We start from the raw sequence: 18,335 nt of genomic DNA, 5'->3' as shown, positions 1-18,335 counted from the left end.
TGTTCAACATGGCAAAACCCTGTCTCTACTAAAATTCCAAAAATTAGCTGGGCATGGTGGCACACACCTGTAATCACAGCTACTCAGGAAGCTGAGGCACAAGTATGGCTTGAATCCAGAAGGTGGAGGTTGCAGTGAGCCCAGATGGTGCCACCGCACTCCACCCTGGACAAGAGAGTGAGACCCTGTCTCAAAACAAAAACAAAACGAAACAAAAAGATACTCAGTCTTTTGGTATTTTGTTACAGTAGCCACAGCAGACTAATACAGATGGTTTGTGGGAAGACAAGACAAATATTTGAAAATAGGATGCACTGGTATGGTTACCATATGCACAGATCCTATTCTTTTATCTTTCTAGCTTTTAGGAAACACAGTTAACTAGATATTCCCACCTGCCCTCACAGAAGGCAACAGACAAAATATCAGCATTTTGCCTTCTTTTTCATTGTTGTTGTTACTTCTTATTCCACCATCCTAAGCCAAATCTTCAGCTTCTTCCTATCATCTCTTCTTCACTTCAATTTTTTCTTTAAAGCCCAAATCTTCTTTAAAGTTCACATTTACTCACCTTGACTTTGGGCAAAAATAAATGATACAGCTCTGCATCTTCAAACTCTTAAGAGGCAGTGGGGAAGGATGGAAAGTACAGTACTGGTACCAAAACCATGTTTTGGTCCTAATTAGATGTGTCCTTGTGGGAAATCATTAGCCAGTCTATGCCTCAGTTTCTGCTTCCATAACATGAGGGTGTACCTTCCACATCAATGGTCCATTGTTGCTCACTGATGAAGTGGGGCAAGGTGAGCCTGAAGAAGTAAGGAGAGAGAAGACTATGTAGGGGATTGTGGGCTACATTAAAGAAGCTGCTGGAGAATTTTTAACCTTGAATGAGTCAAAAATACAGGCTGGGAAGGGGGGAGCTCAGCCACTACTGGTGAGGAGCTATAGGAATTACAAATGCAACAGACAGCCTAACAGCAGCTCAGGAGGAAAGGCGAGATATAGAGATGGTACAGGGTGCTGAGCAGGATTATGGACAGAAATTTCTGAGAAACTAGAACTGTTAGAAGAGCAGCAGCAGTAGTGGGAACAATGGACTGTATGTTCTTTGAAGCACAAAAGTTAACTTCAGGTGGAGTAAGTTACTTTTATAACTCTTACCTAATCTCAAAATAAAGTTTAAAAAAATAACAGCTCTAATTCACAGCATATACAATAGTCAACTCAAAGTGGATCACAGGCCTAAATGTAAGTGCTAAATCTATATAACTCTTAGAAGAAAACAGTAATACATCTTCACAACCTTGCATTAGGCAATGGTTTCTTAGACATGACACCAAAAGCACAAACAAAAAAAGGAAACATAAATAAATTGGATATCATCAAAATTTAAAACTTTGTTTCAATAACAACAAAAACCCCAAGGTGACAGCGGTATTAGGAGGTGAAACGTTTGGGAGGCAATCAGGTAATGAGGGCAGAGCCCTCATGATTGAGATTAGTGCTCTTATCAAAGAGACCCGAGAGCTAGCTCTCCACCATGGAAAGACACTGCTAGAAGGTGCCATCTATCAATCAGAAAGAGTACCCTCACCAAACCCCACATCAGCCAGTACCTTGATCTTGGACTTCTGAGCCTCCAGAGCTATGAGAAATAAACAGATATTGTTTATAAGCTGTCCAGTTTGTGGTATTTTGTGAGAAGCCTGAACAGCCTAAGACACAATTAATATAACTAATAAGGGTCTAGTATATAGAATACATAAAGAACTCTTACAATATAACAATAAAAAGACAAATAACCCAATTTTCAAATGGGCACAAATGTTAATAGATACTTCTCCAAAAAATAAAAATGAAAATGGCCAATAAGCACATGAAAAAACACTGTTTAGCATTAGTTATTAGGGAAATGCAAATAAAATCACAATAAGACACGGCTCATACCTACTAGGACAGCTGTAATCAAAAGGACAGACAATAACAAGAGTTGATAAGGATGCAGAGAAATTAGAACCCTCATATATCAGTAGTGGAAAACAGTTATGGAAGTTTCTCAAGAAGTTACAACATAGAGTTACAGTATAGCCCTGCAATTTCAATGCTAGGTATATATCCAAGAAAAGTGAAAACACATGTTCACACAAAAACTCATACACGAATTTTCATATTAGCATTATTCATAATAGCTAAAAAGTAAAAACAAGCCTGGACAACACAGTGAGATTCTGTCTCCTCAAAAATGTTTAAAAATTAGCCAGGCCACGGTGGCTCACACCTGTAATCCCAGCACTTTGGGAGGCTAAGGCAGGCAGATCACGAGGTCAGGAGATCGACACCATCCTGGCTAACACAGTCAAACCCCATCTCTACTAAAAATATAAAAATTAGCCAGGCGTGGTGGCGGGCACCTGTAGTCCCAGCTACTCGGGAGGCTAAGGCAGGAGAATGGTGTGAACCCAGGAGGCAGAGCTTGCAGTGAGCCGAGATCACGCCACTGCACTCCAGCCTGGGTGACAAAGCAAAACTCCGCCTCAAAAAAAAAAATTAGCCTGGCATGGTGGCAGGCACTTGTAGTCCCAGCTACTCGGGAGGCTGAGGCAGGAGGGTTGCTTGAGCCCAGGAGGTCAACGCTGCAGTGAGCTATGATGATGCCATTGTGCTCCAGCCTGGGCAACAGAGCAAGACCCTGTTAAAAAAAAAAAAGAAATAAATAAAAAAGAAAGAAACAATCCAAATTTTCATTAAATAATGAATAAACAAAATGTGATATATCCATACAATGGTATATTATTCAACCATAAAGAGGAATAAAGTATATATACATACTATGACATGGATGAACGTATATGATTCCACTCCCATGAAAAGCATACAGACGGAAGCTTATTAGTGGCTGCTAGATGCCAGGGAAAAAGGGGAATGGGTATGTGGTTTCTTTTTGGGGTGAAGAAAATGTCCTGCAATTAGATAGTGGTGTTAGTTGCACATCCTATGAAAACCTCAAAACCACTGAATTATACACTTTAGAAGTGTGAATTTTATATATGAATACCTGAATTTTTAAAAATGGAAACATAGACAATAATTCAAACCTTAAAAAGGCATAAGATCATAGTCTCTCTCCCATTGAGCTTGAGGTTTTCTTCCTTCAATAACCATTGTTAAACAATTTCCTATGTATCTTTCAAAGAAAAATTATGTATGTACTTTTTCTTAACATAAATTATATTCTACGGGAAGCTGAGGCAGGAGAATCGCTTGAACCCAGCAAGCGAAGGTTTTGGTGAGCCAAGATTGCACCATTGCACTCCAGCCTGGGCAACAAGAGTGAGACTCCGTCTCAAAAAAAAAAAAAAAAAAAAATTATCTTCTGTTCTGTTCTCACTGCTTTACACACTGCTTTTTTCCTTAAGATCTTGAAGATCACAGTATTTCAGTACATGATCTATTAATTCTAAAGATGCTTTGAACTTTCCTGCTTCTTCCCTTGCTCATGCTTAGGAACTGATTCACCATTTATCTGCCTATCAAATTCCATCCAGCAGGGGAAATAAGTGATTTCCATTGCCTCTTTTTGTAATTTTTGTAATTTTTCCTCAATAAATATTGTGTATAATTTTTTAATTATATAAGCTGAAATTTTAAATTACGCAACCCTTAAGGTTCAAATCAATTTTCACCTTCCACCAGAAATTTTCACTTAGTCTCTGGACCACTGACTATATGGTTTTGTTTCGTTTTGTTTTGTTTTGTTTTTGAGATGGAGTCTGGCTTTGTCACCCAGGCTGGAGAGCAGTGGCATGATCTCAGCTCACTGCAACCTCCACCTCCCGAGTTCAAGCGATTCTCCTGCCTCAGCCACTCAAGTAACTGGGACTACAGGTGTGCAACACCCCGCCCGGCTAATTTTTTTGTATTTTTAGTAGAGACGGAGTTTCGCCATGTTGGCCAGGCTGGTCCCGGACTCCTGACCTCAAGTGATCCACCCACCTCAGCCTCCCAAAGTGCTGGGACTACAGGCATGAGCCAGCACACTGGGCCGACTATATGCTCTTACTTGTCTCTTCAGTTAAATTCTGGAGAGCAGGGATTCTCATGTCTTCATCTACTGATTAACATAATAGAATCCTTTGTGCATGTCAGGTGCTTATTATGGCCTATGCAAACAGTCCCAGTGCTCCTATTATAACAGGTACCAACAAAAATTTAATGATGCTACCCTCATACTGATCCTGTATTACTTACAAAGGACTCTTAAGGTTAAGTAGGAATTCACTAAATGAGTAATACAGATAGAATTCAAATAAACTAGATCAAAAGAGTAATTATTTCATTATTTCAGAAAAACTCAAATAAATAATTACAATTGCTAGCTTTATCAAGTGTTTTCCTTGTGCCAGGCACTGTGTTGTATCAATTAATTCTCACAATACACTAGAAATGAGAACTATTAACATTATCACCTCACTTCATCTGCCCATGGTTATAAACCGTTATCAGTTAGAAACCCTACATTCAGGAAATCCAACTTTATGTCACTGACATAGGTCACACTGGTCTGGGTTCAGTTATTCTTTTGTCCAAACAGAAGCAAGTACCTACTGTGCATTTCACAGGATAGTAAAGCATTTTGCCAACTAAAAGATCACAAAAATGCTAAAAGCAGTTCATACAACTCAGAAAATAGCCCTAGGTACTATTATTACATTTAGTATTAGCACGTAAACAGGAACACTTTGAGAAATGAAGTAAACTATTACTACCAAGAATTTAAGAATTTTAGTTCAAGCTACCACTAGCATTTCACGTCTTCTTTGCTTCAGTTTCCCTAAATAGTAAACAAAAGTAGCTTAATTTTGTACCCAGGATAACACAGTATAGTGGGGGGAAATTAGGCTTCAGAATCAAAAGGACCAGGGTTCAAATCCTGGCTTATTAAGCAAGTGATATGGGGCAAGTTACCTCTTTAAGTTTCAGTTCCCTTATTTAAAAAGTGTTTAGCTCATGCCTGTAATTTCAGCACTTTGGGAGGCCGCGGCGGGTGGACCACGAGGTCAGGAGTTCAAGATCAGTCTAGCCAAGATGGTGAAACCCCATCTCTACTAAAAATACAAAAATTAGCCAGGTGTGGTGGTGGGCACCTGTAATCCCAGGTACTCAGGAGGCTGAGGCAGAGAATTGCTTGAACCCAGGAGGCGGAGGTTGCAGTGAGCCAAGATTGTGCCACTGCACTCCAGCCTGGGTGACAGAGTGAGACTCTGTTTCAAAAAAAAAAAAAAAAAAAAAGAGTTTATAGGCCAGGCACAGTGGCCCATGCCTGTAATCCCAGCACTTTGGGAGGCCAAGGTGGGTGGATCACGAGGTCAGGAGTTTGAGACCAGCCTGACCAACATGGTGAAACCCCATCGTCTCTACTAAAAATACAAAAATTAGCTGGGTGCAGTGGCACGTGCCTGTAATCCCAGCTACTCAGGAGGCTGAGGCAGGAGAATCGCTGGAACTTGGGAATCAGAGGTTGTGGTGAGCTGAGATTGTGCCACTGCACTCTAGCCTGGGTGATAAAGCGAGACTGTTTCAAGAAAAGAGTCTACAGCCAGGCATGGTGGCTCATGCCTATAATCCTAGCACTTTGGGAGGCTAAGGCAGGTGGATTGTGGGAGGCTGAGGCAGGCAGATCACTTGAGGCCAGGAGTTCAAGACCAGTCTGGGCAACACAGCAAAACCCTGTCTCTACAAAAAAACAAAAAACAAAAAAGTAGCCAGACATGGTGGTACACACCTGTAGTCCAGCTACTTGACAGGCTGAGGTGAGAGAACTGCTTGAGCCTGGGAGGTCCAGGCTGCAGTGCACTGTAGCCTGGTGACACAGCATGACCCTGTCTCAAATAAATAAATAAAGTCTAAATATTACTTAACAATTAGAGTGACAGAAAGGAATAAATGAGGCTAGGTACAATGGCTCATGCCTGGGATCTCAACACTTTGGGAGGTGGAGGCAGGAGGTTCCCTTGAGCCCAGGAGTTCAAGATCACACTGGGCAACACAAAAATAAAACAATTTAATCAGGCATGGTGGCACACACCTGGAGTGCAATGGCACAGTCTTGGCTCACTGCAACCTCCGCCTCCCTGGTTCAAGTGATCCTCCTGCCTCAGCCTCCAGAGTAGCTGGGATTACAGGTATGCGCCACCATGCCCAGCTAATTTTCTTTTTTTTGTATTTTTAGTAGAGATGGGTTTCACCATGTTGGCCAAGCTAGTCTCAAACTCCTGACCTCAGGAGATCCGCCTGCCTCTGCCTCCCAAAGTGCTGGGATTACAGGCGTGAGCCACCACGTCCAGCCTAGAATTCTTGTTTATATGGGTTATATCTATCAACATTCATCATTGTAGAAACTAAAAGTATCATTAAAAAAAATTGTTAATTTATTTTAAAATAATAACCTATTACTCATTAACATATTCAATTTTTATGAAAAGTAACTATATTCAGGTTGAGTATTCCTTATCCAAAATGCTTGGTGGGATCAGAAGTGTTTTGGATTTCAGACCTTTTCAGATTCTAGAATATTTGAATTATATTTACTCAGTTGGACATCCCAAATCCAAAAACCTGAAATCCAAAATGCTCCAATGAGCATTTCCTTTAAAAAGCATCATGTCAGTACTCTCAGGTTTTGGAGCGTTTCGGATTTTGAATGTTTAGATTAGGAACAAACAACCTGTATTCCTAAACAAAACAAAAACCTGACTGAGAAGATGGCATCGTTTACATGTTTGCAAATATCTTTAATGTCTGATTTAATAGAAATAACTAGATTCTCATATCTGCTTCAGCATTCATTCTTTTTTTTAAAAAAAAATTTGTTTTTCTTTAATGTTTGCTCTTGGCAGAATCGTTCTATGTTCATTCTATTGCAATATGCTGTTCTGGTTGAAGAACATGAAGAAAAGCCATATACAGTTTGAAAACATCCTACAAATCCCCTGAAACGGTCTCAGAGATGCCCAGAAGTCCTCAGACCACATTTTGACAACAGCTGGTTTACAAGAAAAACAGAAGAGTTTATATAAAGAGAAAATTTAAAAACATACTCCAAACATGCCTACACATAATGATCATCTGGAACTGATTCTGATTAAGCAGATGGGTGAGCCCCAGAATCCTCATATGTAACAAATGCCCCAGATGATTCTTATGATAAGAAGAACAAAATAACTCAAATAGAATCCCAATGATACAAAAATAGCCTAAATTTACCAAGACATAAATGTTTAGCCTCATTTTCAATAAGCATTAACAGATATTTCCATATCCCAGGTAAAACAGAACATAATCCTTTATTTCAAAGTTACATAATGGTGTAGAATTTTCAGGCACATATACCCTTGGCTCTCAAACAGCTCAAAGTTACTAAAGTTTATATCATAAAACCCAAGCTTAGAAATCTTTCAAAATAAATATTTGATTACATAAGATTATAACTGCTCTCAGGTAAGGCAGTAAACGCTTGTTGCCTTCCAATACCATTCTTCCTTCTCCTTTTATTAATATAGGCATACCTTGTTTTATTGTGCATCATTTTATTGTGCGTTGCAGTTACCAGTTTCTATAAATTACAGGTTTGTGGCAAGCCTACATTAAGCAAGTCTATCAGCATCATTTTTCCAACAATGTGCTCACTTTGTGTCTCTATGTTACACTTTGGTAATTCTCACAATATTTCAAACTTTTTTGTTACCATTGTATCTGTTACAGTGGTCTGTGATAAGTTATCTTTGATGTTACTACTGTAATTGGGGGCACCACAAACCATGCCCATATAAGATGGCAAATTTAATCAATAAATACATGTGTTCTGACAGCTGCACTGACCAGCCATTACCCCATCTCTCTCCCTCTCCTCAGGCCTCCCTATTCTGTAAGACACAAAAATATTTGCAATTGGGGCAATTAATAACTCTATAATGGCCTCTAAGTGTTCAAGTAAAAGGAAGAGTCACACATCTCTCACTTTAAATCAAAAGCTAGAAATGATTTAAGTTTAATGAGGAAAGCATGTCAAAAGCTAAGACAGGACAAAAGCTAAGCCTCTTGGACCAAACAGCCAACTTGTGAATGCAAAGGAAAAGTTCTTTTTTTCTTTCTTTTTTTTTTATGCAACAGGGTCTCACCACGTTGCCCCACCTGGTCTCGAACTCCTGGGCTCAAGGAATCCTCCTGCCTCAGCCTCGCAAAGTGCTGAGATTACAGGCCTGAGCCACCACACCCAGCCAAACGAAAAGTTCTTGAAGGAAATTAAAAATGCTACTCCAGTGAACACATGAATGATAAGAAAGTGAAACAGCCTTACTGCTAATGTGGAGAAAGTCTGAGTGGTCTGGATAGAAGAGCAAACCAGCCAGAACATTCCCTAAGCCAAAACCTAATTCGGAGCAAAAGCGCAACTCTTCAATTCTGTTACGGCTGAGAGAGGTGAGGAATCTGCAGAAGTAAAGGAAGCTAGCAGAAGTTGGTTCATGAGGTTTAAGGAAAGAAGCTGTCTCCATAACATAAAAGGGCAAGGTGAAGCAGCAAGGACTGATAGAGAGCTGCAGCAAGTTATCCAGAAAATCTAAGAGAAATGATGAAGGTGGCTACACTAAATAATGGATTTTCACTGTAGGTGAAACAGCCTTCTATTGGAAGACTATGCCCTCTAAGACTTTCAAAAAATTTAAAAATTAGCCTGGTGCATAAGCATATGCCTGCAGTATCAGCTACCGGGGAAGCTGAGGCAGAAGGATCACCTGAGCCGAGAGTTCAAGGCTTCAGTAAGCCATGATTGCATCACTGCACTCCAGCCTGGGTGACAGAGTAAGACCACCTCAAAAAAAAAGAAAAGAAAAGAACATCTGCTTTGTAAAATTATATTTATGAAGAGTTTTTTTGTTTTTTGGGGTTTTTTTTTTTTTTTGAGACAAATTCTTGCTCTGTTGCCCAGGCACGACTACAGTGGTATGATCTCAGTTCACTGCAACCTCTGCCTCCTGGGTTCAAGCGATTCTCCTGCCTCAGCCTCCCGAGTAGCTGGGATTACAGGAATGTGCCACCAAGCTGGCTAATTTTTGTATTTTTTTAGTAGAGACAGGGTTTTGCCATGTTGGCTACGGCAGTCTTGAACTCCTGACCTCAAGTGATCCACACGCCTCAGCCTCCCAAAGTGCTGGGATTACAGGCATGAGCCACTACACTCGACTTATTAAGGGTCTAATCATCTTACAAACTGTTTATGAGAATATTTATGAATAAAAGCAGACTCATAGTAGACATGTTTAGGAGACTGCCACCCAGACTATGCTTTGGAAGTGTCCCTCCTATTGCAGGGGTGAGCCTAAGTGACTGCTACTGCTACCGAAACCTTGTCTCCTAACCACAAGTGAACAAAATGGGACACCTGTCCCATGCTGAGCCAATCAGATACTCCAGTATTAAGCTTCAGCCTCATTCCAGAAAAAGAGTTTGGCTAAAATCAGTACCATGGAAACCCAAAGTCAAGCAGAGCAATAGGGGAGCAGAAACTGAGGCCACTGCAGCACAAACCAGCTTCAGCATGGAGAAAAGAACACACATGCAAAGACCAAAGACAAAAAAAAAAAAAAAACACAGCTCCAGAGACAAAGGCCTGGGGCTTTCCAAATCCCACAGGTTCATCCCTGCTTCCCACACACTTGGATTCCAAAAGACTGCCTGGAATGCTTACAATCACTGTCCCTTTACTTAAGTTTATTTGAGGTTTCTGTTCCTAACAAGTTAATCCTTGACAGATACAAAATTATATAAAGAAAAAAAGTATTAACAAAAATGCCAAATATTAATAGCAGTTGCCTCTTAGTAGAATTAAGAGTGATATTTTCTAGTGTTTATAATTTCTTTCCTTTTTTTTTGAGACAAAGTCTTGCTCTGTCGCCAGGCTGGAGTGCAGTGGCCCAATCTTACTGCAACCTCCGCCTCCCAGGTTCAAGTGATTCTCCTGCCTCAGCCTCCCAAGTAGCTGGGACTACAGGCGTATGCCACTGCGTCCAGCTGATTTTTGTATTTTTAGTAGAGATGGGGTTTCACCATGCTGCCCAGGGTGGTCTCAATCTCTTGACCTCGTGATCTGCCCTCCTCGGCCTCCCAAAGTGCTGGAATTACAGGCATGAGCCGCCATGCCCGGCCTAGTGTTTATAATTTCTTTACTTGCCAAGTTTTTATCAATGAGTATGTTATTATTCACTCAGGAAAAAAAAAAACAACGAATAAATAAAGTAATTCTGTATTCGGATAATTAAGGCTTTACTAAATAATTGGTAATTTCAAAGCTAAAAGTGAGGTACAGTATATCAAACCCAGGAGGTTTCAAACCTTGTTCCAGAGGACACTTTGATTCTGTATTAATGCCTCCAGAGCCACTTCAGGGGAAAAGAAGCTCAGCACACCCACTGCAGTCAACACTTTTTTCAGTTTCTTTCTAGCTCAAAGACCTCCTTAACCCCCTTCACTTAGGACAGGGCCTTAAAAGACATTTTATGCAAGATGAACCACTCCCCCTTCTACTCAGGGCTTTAGCCAATTGTATCAGAGTGGGATCCTGCCCCAAACCAGGCCAGATTATCTTCCCCTGGCTTTGGAAGTGAGTTAAAGATTCACTCTTTTTCACTGAAGTGGCTAAAAACGTTAGCTTCTCACCTTAAAGATCAGAGAAGGGCTAGGCATGGTGGCTCACACCTATAATCCCAGCACTTTGGAAGGCAGAGGCAGCAGGACAGTTTGAGGCCACAAGTTTGAGACCAGCCTGGGCAACATAGCAAGACCTCGTCTCCACAAAAAAATGTAAAAATAGCCGGGTGTAGTGGCGCATGTCCGTAGTCGTAGATACTCAGGAGGATCCCTCGAGTTTAGGAGTTCGAGGTTGTAGTGAGTTATGACCATGCCACTGCACTCCAGTCTGAGCCAGACCGTGTCTCTAAGGAAAAAAAAAAAAGCCAGGCGCGGTGGCTCACACCTGTAATCCCAACACTTTGGGAGGCTGAGGCAGGTGTATCACTTGAGGTCAGGAGTTCAAGACCAGCCTGGCCAACATGGTGAAACCCTGTCTCTACTAAAAAAAAAAAAAAAAAAAATTAGCTGGGCGGGCTGGGCGTGGTGGCTCACACCTGTAATCCCAACACTTTGGGAGGCCGAGGCGGGCAGATCACACCGTCAGGAGATCGAGACCATCCTGGCTAACACGGTGAAACCCCGTCTCTATTAAAAATACAAAAAATTAGCCAGGCGTAGTGTGGGCGCCTGTAGTCCCAGTGACTTGGGAGGCTGAGACAGGAAAACGGCATGAACCTGGGAGGCGGAGCTTGCAGGGAGCCAAGATCGCCCCACTGCACTCCAGCCTGGGCAACAGAGCAAGACTCTCTCTCAAAAAAAAAAAAAAAAATTAGCTGGGCGTGGTGGCATGCACCTGTAGTCCCAGCTACTCAGCAGGCTGAGGCAGGAGAATCACTTGAACCTGGGAGGTGGAGGTTGCAGTGAGCCGAAATTATACCACTGCACTCCAGCCTGGCTGACAAAGTTAGACTCTGTCTTTAAAAAAAAAAAAAAAAATCAGAGAAGGGGAAGAAGGCAGTTTGCAGGGAGCATGAATAAACAAGATCTGCACACAAAAAAAGAGCAAAACCAAGGTTTCCCTGGTTCTGAACTCTAGCCATTTTCTGAAGCCCTACTAGGTTTATGTCTTAAATAGCTGGAAACAAGTATTTAAGCTGTGTCCTTAGAGTAAGTTCCCCTTTACTGCTTGAGGTAGCTTAAATTAGTTTCTGTTGTAGACAAAGATACACACACAAGCCCCATTGCAACAAGATTAGTCATTAAGGTTCCAGATTAGATTTCTATTTACACAGGGAACAAAGTTCCCTACTAAAAAAAGGTATTGATTCTAGTACCTCAATTTCATTTTACAAGTGAGAAAATTGAGGCCCAACTTCCCAACGCAAAAGTCAGGGGTTCTCTTCACTTAAAAAGAAAATTTCAGCCGGGTGTGGTGGCTCACACCTGTAATTCCAGCACTTTGGAGGCCGAGGCAGGTGGATCACCTGAGGTCAGGAGTCCAAGACCAGCCTGGCCAACATGGTGAAACTCTGTCTCTACAAAAATATAAAAATTAGCCAGGCACAATAGCACGTTCCTGTAATTCCAGCTACTCAGGAGGCTGAGGCACGAGAGTCACTTGAACCCAAGAGGCAGAGGTTGCAGTGAGCCAAGATTGTGCCATTGCCCTCCAGCCTGGGTGACAGGGTGAGACTCCATCTCAAAAAAAAAAAAAAAAAAAAAGAAAGAAAGAAAAAAAGGAAATTTCTAGAAAATCAATGCTTCTCAAATGAAGACTTAAATACATCTTACTGTGTCCCAGGAACTGTTCCAAATGCTTTACAAACATTAAATTACCTAATCCTCACAACAATGCCATGATATAGGTACTGTTATCCTGTTATAAAGAAGAATGCGAGGCTCAAACAAGCTAAGTAACTTGCCCAAAGTCACATGGATTCAAACCTAGGCAGCCCAGCTTTAGAGTCTGGGTTTTGTTGGGGGGGACAGTGTCTCGATCTGTCACCCAGGCTGGAGTACAGTGGCACGAATACGGCTCACTGCAGCCTCGACCTTCCTTTATTAGAGAATCTTCCCCATCCTTATCCTACATCTTCTAAAATCAGTGATTCTTAATGTGGGGACAATAGAACAGAAGGTCCATGGATAAACCCAGATAGTCCATGGAACCACATACATGATTTCATCTTAGCCTTTTCCTACTGGAAAGTTCACAATGTTCATATTTTTAAAAGATCCAGGAAGCAAAAGGTTAAGAACTCCTGACCTAAAAAAAACTCTATACAGTGGCATACACTATGGAAAATGAAATTCAAAATAAGTCCTTTAATAATTCACATTTTTGCAGCATCTCAAATATGTTTTCTATCTGGTCAAAAAACATATTCATGTTATAAAGAATGTCCCAAATAATGAGAATCCAAAAGAATCTCCTTTAGCTATTTAAAAACACAATCAACTACAACAATCCATTCTTATGCTTTCTGGTTAAATTGTATCTTGCTGTACATATAACTTCAGGTTAACATGGCAAGGTGAATAATAAATGGCTTATAAATCTCTTATTCAAAATATTTGGGAACTGTTTTTCTTACTTTAATAAGATAAAGAATTGCTCACATATTCACCCATTCTATCAAAAGTATTTATAGAATGACACTAGGTGCCAGGCACTGCATTTGGCCTTATCAGCTACTATGATTAATTCTTGGTTCTCCTCTAAATTATTGCCTCAATCTACAAATACAGGTTAGAGCACATCCTATTTGTATGCTCCGCAACTAACATAATGCCTGGTTCTCAGTGGAAACTTAATGTCGCTGAACTGTGTTATAATAAAACACCCAGAAGGCAGGCCGAATACGAAAGCAGTAGTTTCGCATTAAGAAAACTCTCCCTAGCCAATTTTCTTAGTCAACCAGGCCACTACAGTCAGAATGAAATCGAAATCTGTCACCAATACCAAAAAAAAAAAAAAAACAAAAACAAAAACGTCTAAACAAACGCCCTTCTGATAACAATTTTCTTTGACATACGAAAACAAGCAATTCCTTATGCTAAAAAGACCTTAAACAACGTCAAGAATAGATGTTTCTAAAGCCTTTCAATAAGGGGCCGTACATAAGAATGGAAAAGTTGACTGATTCACAAGCAAATGATGTTCCCTATATTCATCTTGACACTAGTTTCACACCAACTGTTCCAGAGGCAATATAAAAAATAACAGAAACGAGGCCGGGCACAGTGGCTCACGCCTGTAATCCCACCACTTTGGAAGGCCTAGGCGGGCAGACCACCTGAGTCGGGAGTTCGAGACCAGCCTGACCAAAATGGAGAAACCCCGTCTCTACTAAAAATACAAAATCAGCCGGCCATGGTGGCGCATGCTTGTAACCCCAGCTACTCAGGAGGCTGAGGCAGAAGAATTGCCCGAATCCGGGAGGCAGAGGTTGCGGTGAGCCAAGATCGCGCCATTGCACTTCAGCCTGAGCAACAAGGGCAAAAACTCCGTCTCAAAAAAAAAAAAAAAACAGAAATGAGGCACAAAAGGAGGAAAGGGAGAAAATGCATGCTGAGATAAGCATTTCGGCTCAGGCTGAGGGAAACGCTCGAAGAGTTACTGCAAATGACTAAAACAATCTGAGCCTTAAAAGTTGGTTGTGCAAGTTCGGCTATTAGAATTCATCATCTGTTATGGGCATTGTTCTTGAAAAAGTACCAAACAAACATCCTGCCTGCAGGCTTCTCCGGGTGGGTGCTACTAACCCTTTTAGTTAATTCTGTGACTCTGGGTTTAAAAGAAATAAAGAAAGAATAGGATAAACATCAACAAGTATTTAGGAGGGGCCTAGAGAGAACTTTTCACCCCTAGCCGCAGCCCAAGATCCTCCCACGGGAAGTGCCGTAGGACCACAGCCCGAAAGAGCGCGGGAGGGAAGACTGGCCACGCCCGGATGCGCGGCGGACAGGGTCCTGGCAGCCCAGACCGCGGGCCGCTGGCTTTGCTGCAGCCGCCCCGGCGCAGGGGCGGAACGCGGAGAAAGGGCGGGGCCGGGCCTCACCTCCACGGCCTGGCCCAGCTCCAGATCGAAGCCCACCACACACACGCAGTGCAGCCAGGCGGAGAAGCCGTCCCAGCGCAGCAGGCCCCGGCCACGGCCATCGTCCTCTTCATCGTCCTCAGGCGCGCCTCCCACCGCCACAAGGGCCGGCGCCTCGCGCCCCTCGGCCCCTGCCACCGCCTCGTCCAACGGCCTTCGAGAGCCGGGCCCCAAGGCCGCAGGGCCCCTCAAAGCCATCCGCCGCCCCCTGGCTGTTCGCGCCGCCTCCACCGCGGACCGCGCCGCAGAGCGCGCTTGCCTCCGCGCAGGCGCAGACGCCGCTGTCGCAGCCGCTGGGGACCCACTCAGTCCGGGCGGGGCTGAGGGTCACGTGACCCTGGGAGCGGACGTGGGGACGTCACGCTGCCGCTTGTCTCGGATTGTGAAGCCCGGCCCTGTCCTCCTTGTCTGAAAGCTCTTTGGGACTGAAATGGTTGTTTATGAATCCTTGTCAACCTCGTTCTCAGTCAACGACCAGGGAATAAATTATTCGTGGAATGACACCGTTCATAATTATTATAAGGTATTATTAAATTATGAAAGCGTAGGCCTGGCGCGGTGGCTCACGCCTGTAATCCCAGCACTTTGGGAGGCCGATGCGGGCGGATCATCAGGTCAGGAGTTCGAGACCAGCCTGACCAACATTGTGAAACCCCCCTCTCTACTAAAAATACAAAAAAATTAGCCAGGCGTGGTGGAGCGCGCCTGTAATCCCAGCTACTCAGGAGGCTGAGGCAGGAGAATCACTTGAACCCGGGAGGCAGAGGTTACAGTTAGCTGAGATTGCACCACTGTATTCTGTCTACCCTGGGCGACAGAACGAGATTCCGTCTGAAAAAAATAAAAATAAAAAATATGAACGCATAATGGTAACGGTGGCTAACATTGAACGCTTACTTTGTGCCAGTTGATATGCCAAGTACAAGTGCGAATACTTACAAATATTACCTTATTGAATCTTCACATAATCGCAAATAAGTAGACAGTATTTATTTCTTTTTACAGATAAGGAAATGGAGGTTCTGGAGGTTACATGACTAGCCCAACAAGTATGACAACTCCGATATCGGCTTGCGGTTCACTCATTCAGTTTGCTGATTCAGAGATCTGTGCATTCACTCACCTGTTCCTTCTCCAGCAAGGCCTCCCCACCCTACCACCTCCTCCTTTCTTAGTTTGGCTGTCTGTGACTCACTCAACACACATCCCCAGACCTTTCTGGAACTCCAGGTTGGGCAGATTGGCCTCCACAGCAACCTGTGGATCTCTGAACACTGGGGCAAGGGCCTGGTCTCAAGCAGCTTCGTATTCTGAGATCAGTTTTTACTGATTATTGGACCAGCCAGGATACTAACTAGTATTTATTCAGCACCTACTATGTTGAGTATAAATAGCATAGCAAAAGTAGGAAACACACAGTAATACCTCAACAGAAAAATGAGTAAACCAGCGAGTTGTCACGCCTGCAGTCCCAGCTTCTTGGGAAGCTGAGGCCAGCTAAGTTCAAGGAGGATCGCTTGAGCAGGAGTTCCAGGCTGCAGCGCGCTATGATCACACCTGCAAACAGCCATTGCACTCCAGCCTGGGCAACATAGCGTGACTGCGTCTCTAAAAAACAACACAAAACAAAAAACACTGCAGAACTTAAGCATTTTGCTGCACTGCCCAGTCAAATCCATTCCATTTGACAAATACTGCCCTCTTAACATTCTTAGAATTCTTTCTGGAGCAAGTGTTAGTGTCCCTGCTTTCAAGGAGGTGGTCAAGTATGCACAGACATCAGTAGTGACGTTTGCTGGAGACTTCCTTTAGACAAAAATGAACTTAGGGACAGCACTTAAGTTAGAGGCCAAGTCTTTGGCCAAAGTAGCCTGCCATCCTACTCCAGAGAACTGCTGTGGTTAAAAGAGGAAAAACTGTATTCTGTGATCAAGTGAGGCTCTAAACCCAGTATTAGGAAAGAACAGTAGCCTTTTGTATTAGAAAGAACACTGGCATGGAAGTCAAAAGTTCTGGATTCTAGGGCCAGCTAGAATCTACCACGATTGTGGTAGGCAAGCTGCTCCAAAACCCAGTTTCTGGTAAATGAGAATGATGATTACTAACTCACCTCACTGACTGTTGGGAAAAGCTAAGCTATCCTAATGTACACATTTTACGAGATACTGCTTCATTATTAATTATTAATGATCTCAAAATACCAGTTGTGGCCAAGCACAGTGGGTCACACCTGTAATCCTAGCACGTTGGGAGGCTGAGGCGGTAGAATCACTTGAGTCCAGGAGTTTGAGACCAGCCTGGGCAACATAGGGAGGCCCCGTCTCTTAAAAAAAATTAAAAATTTAGCCGGGCATGGTGGCACACACCTGTAATTCCAGCTACTTGAGAGGCTGAGGTGGGAGGATCACTGGAACCCAGAAGGTCAAGGCTGCAATGAGCCATCACTGTGCCTCTCTACTCCAGCCTGGGCAACACAGCAAGACCCTGTGTCAAAAACCAACACCAAAAAAGAACATTAGTTGTTCCACAGGGCTGGTTCTTCGATGCATAGACACAAACTGCCATTCTGTGAAGTGTTGCTTTATAATATTGGGTTAAGGATAATCTTGTCAAAATGCAGTACCCTGAAAACAACATATTAGGAGAGCCAGAAATTTCCAGAGAAAGAAAGCACACCAAAGCTCTAGAGAATTTTAAAAGTAAAAAACTTGTTTGGGGAGAATAAAAACAAAAACAAAAAAAGCACTACTTAAATCTTTATACACAGAAACAGAATAACCACCAGGGAAAACAAAGCAGCTATGGCTTTATTTCCCTCTACCTTCATAACTTTGACATTCTGCCTTACAGTCTATTTTCACACAGTTTCTGTTGTTAATGGGAGCTGAGGAACAAGGTACTGACACCTTCTTATGGTTCATCAAAAGAACCTTTGACTCTGAAAGGATCTTGGATAGGATCATCTCTCCAAACTTCCTGTTGATGGATCTTCTCACATTCAGTTAGCTAGCCTCTTTTCTAACACTCTCTATTAAAGTTAAGTCACTAGCCTGTAATCCCAGCACTTTGGGAGGCCAAGGCCGGTGGATCACCTGAGGTCAGGAGTTCCAGACCAGCCTGGCCAACACGGTGAAATCCTGTCTCTAGTAAAAATACAAAAATTAGCCAGGTGTGGTGGTGCACACCTGTAATCCCAGCTACTTGGGAGGCTGACGTGGGAGGATCCCCTGATCTGGGGAGGCAGAGGTGACAGTGAGCTGAGATCACACCACTGCACTCCAGCCTGTGCGACAGAGTGAGACTCCGTCTCAATAAATAAATAAATAACTAGCCGGGTGTGGTGGCTCACGCCTGTAATCTCAGCACTTTGGGAGGCCGAGGCAGGCGGATCACTTGAGGTCAGGAGCTTGAAACCAGCCTGGCCAATGTGGTGAGACCCTGTCTCTACTAAAAATACAAAAAATTAGCCAGGTGTGTTGGCGTGCTCCTGTAATCCCAGCTACTTGGGAGGCTAAAGTGGGAGAATCACTTGAACCCAGGAGGTGGAGGATGCGGTGAGCCAAGATAGCACCACTGCATTTCAGCCTGGGCGACAAGAGCAAGATT

At 42.9% G+C, this 18,335-nt stretch overlaps 1 protein-coding gene across 4 annotated transcripts in view; it reads right to left on the bottom strand.

Annotated features, from left to right (window-relative positions):
* The window catches only part of DENND6A (DENN domain containing 6A), a 68,629-nt gene extending 53,625 nt beyond the window's left edge, over positions 1-15,004 (bottom strand). For 3 of the 4 annotated variants that reach the window (XM_024245195.3, XM_024245194.3, XM_063722057.1), the window contains exon 1: positions 14,691-14,991. In XM_024245195.3, coding sequence (XP_024100963.2) covers positions 14,691-14,927 — 237 coding nt within the window. In that variant the 5' untranslated portion in view covers positions 14,928-14,991. Of the gene's footprint in view, positions 1-14,690 lie in introns of all 4 variants that reach the window. The other variant, XM_002813603.6, reaches the window with a different exon arrangement.
* Positions 15,005-18,335: the final 3,331 nt, after the last annotated feature.

The sequence above is a fragment of the Pongo abelii genome, chromosome 2 (genome assembly GCF_028885655.2).
Source record: "Pongo abelii isolate AG06213 chromosome 2, NHGRI_mPonAbe1-v2.0_pri, whole genome shotgun sequence".
Classification (NCBI taxonomy): domain Eukaryota; kingdom Metazoa; phylum Chordata; class Mammalia; order Primates; family Hominidae; genus Pongo; species Pongo abelii.
Note: the sequence above shows the minus strand (reverse complement) of the source record. Positions and strands in the feature narration are given on the sequence as shown.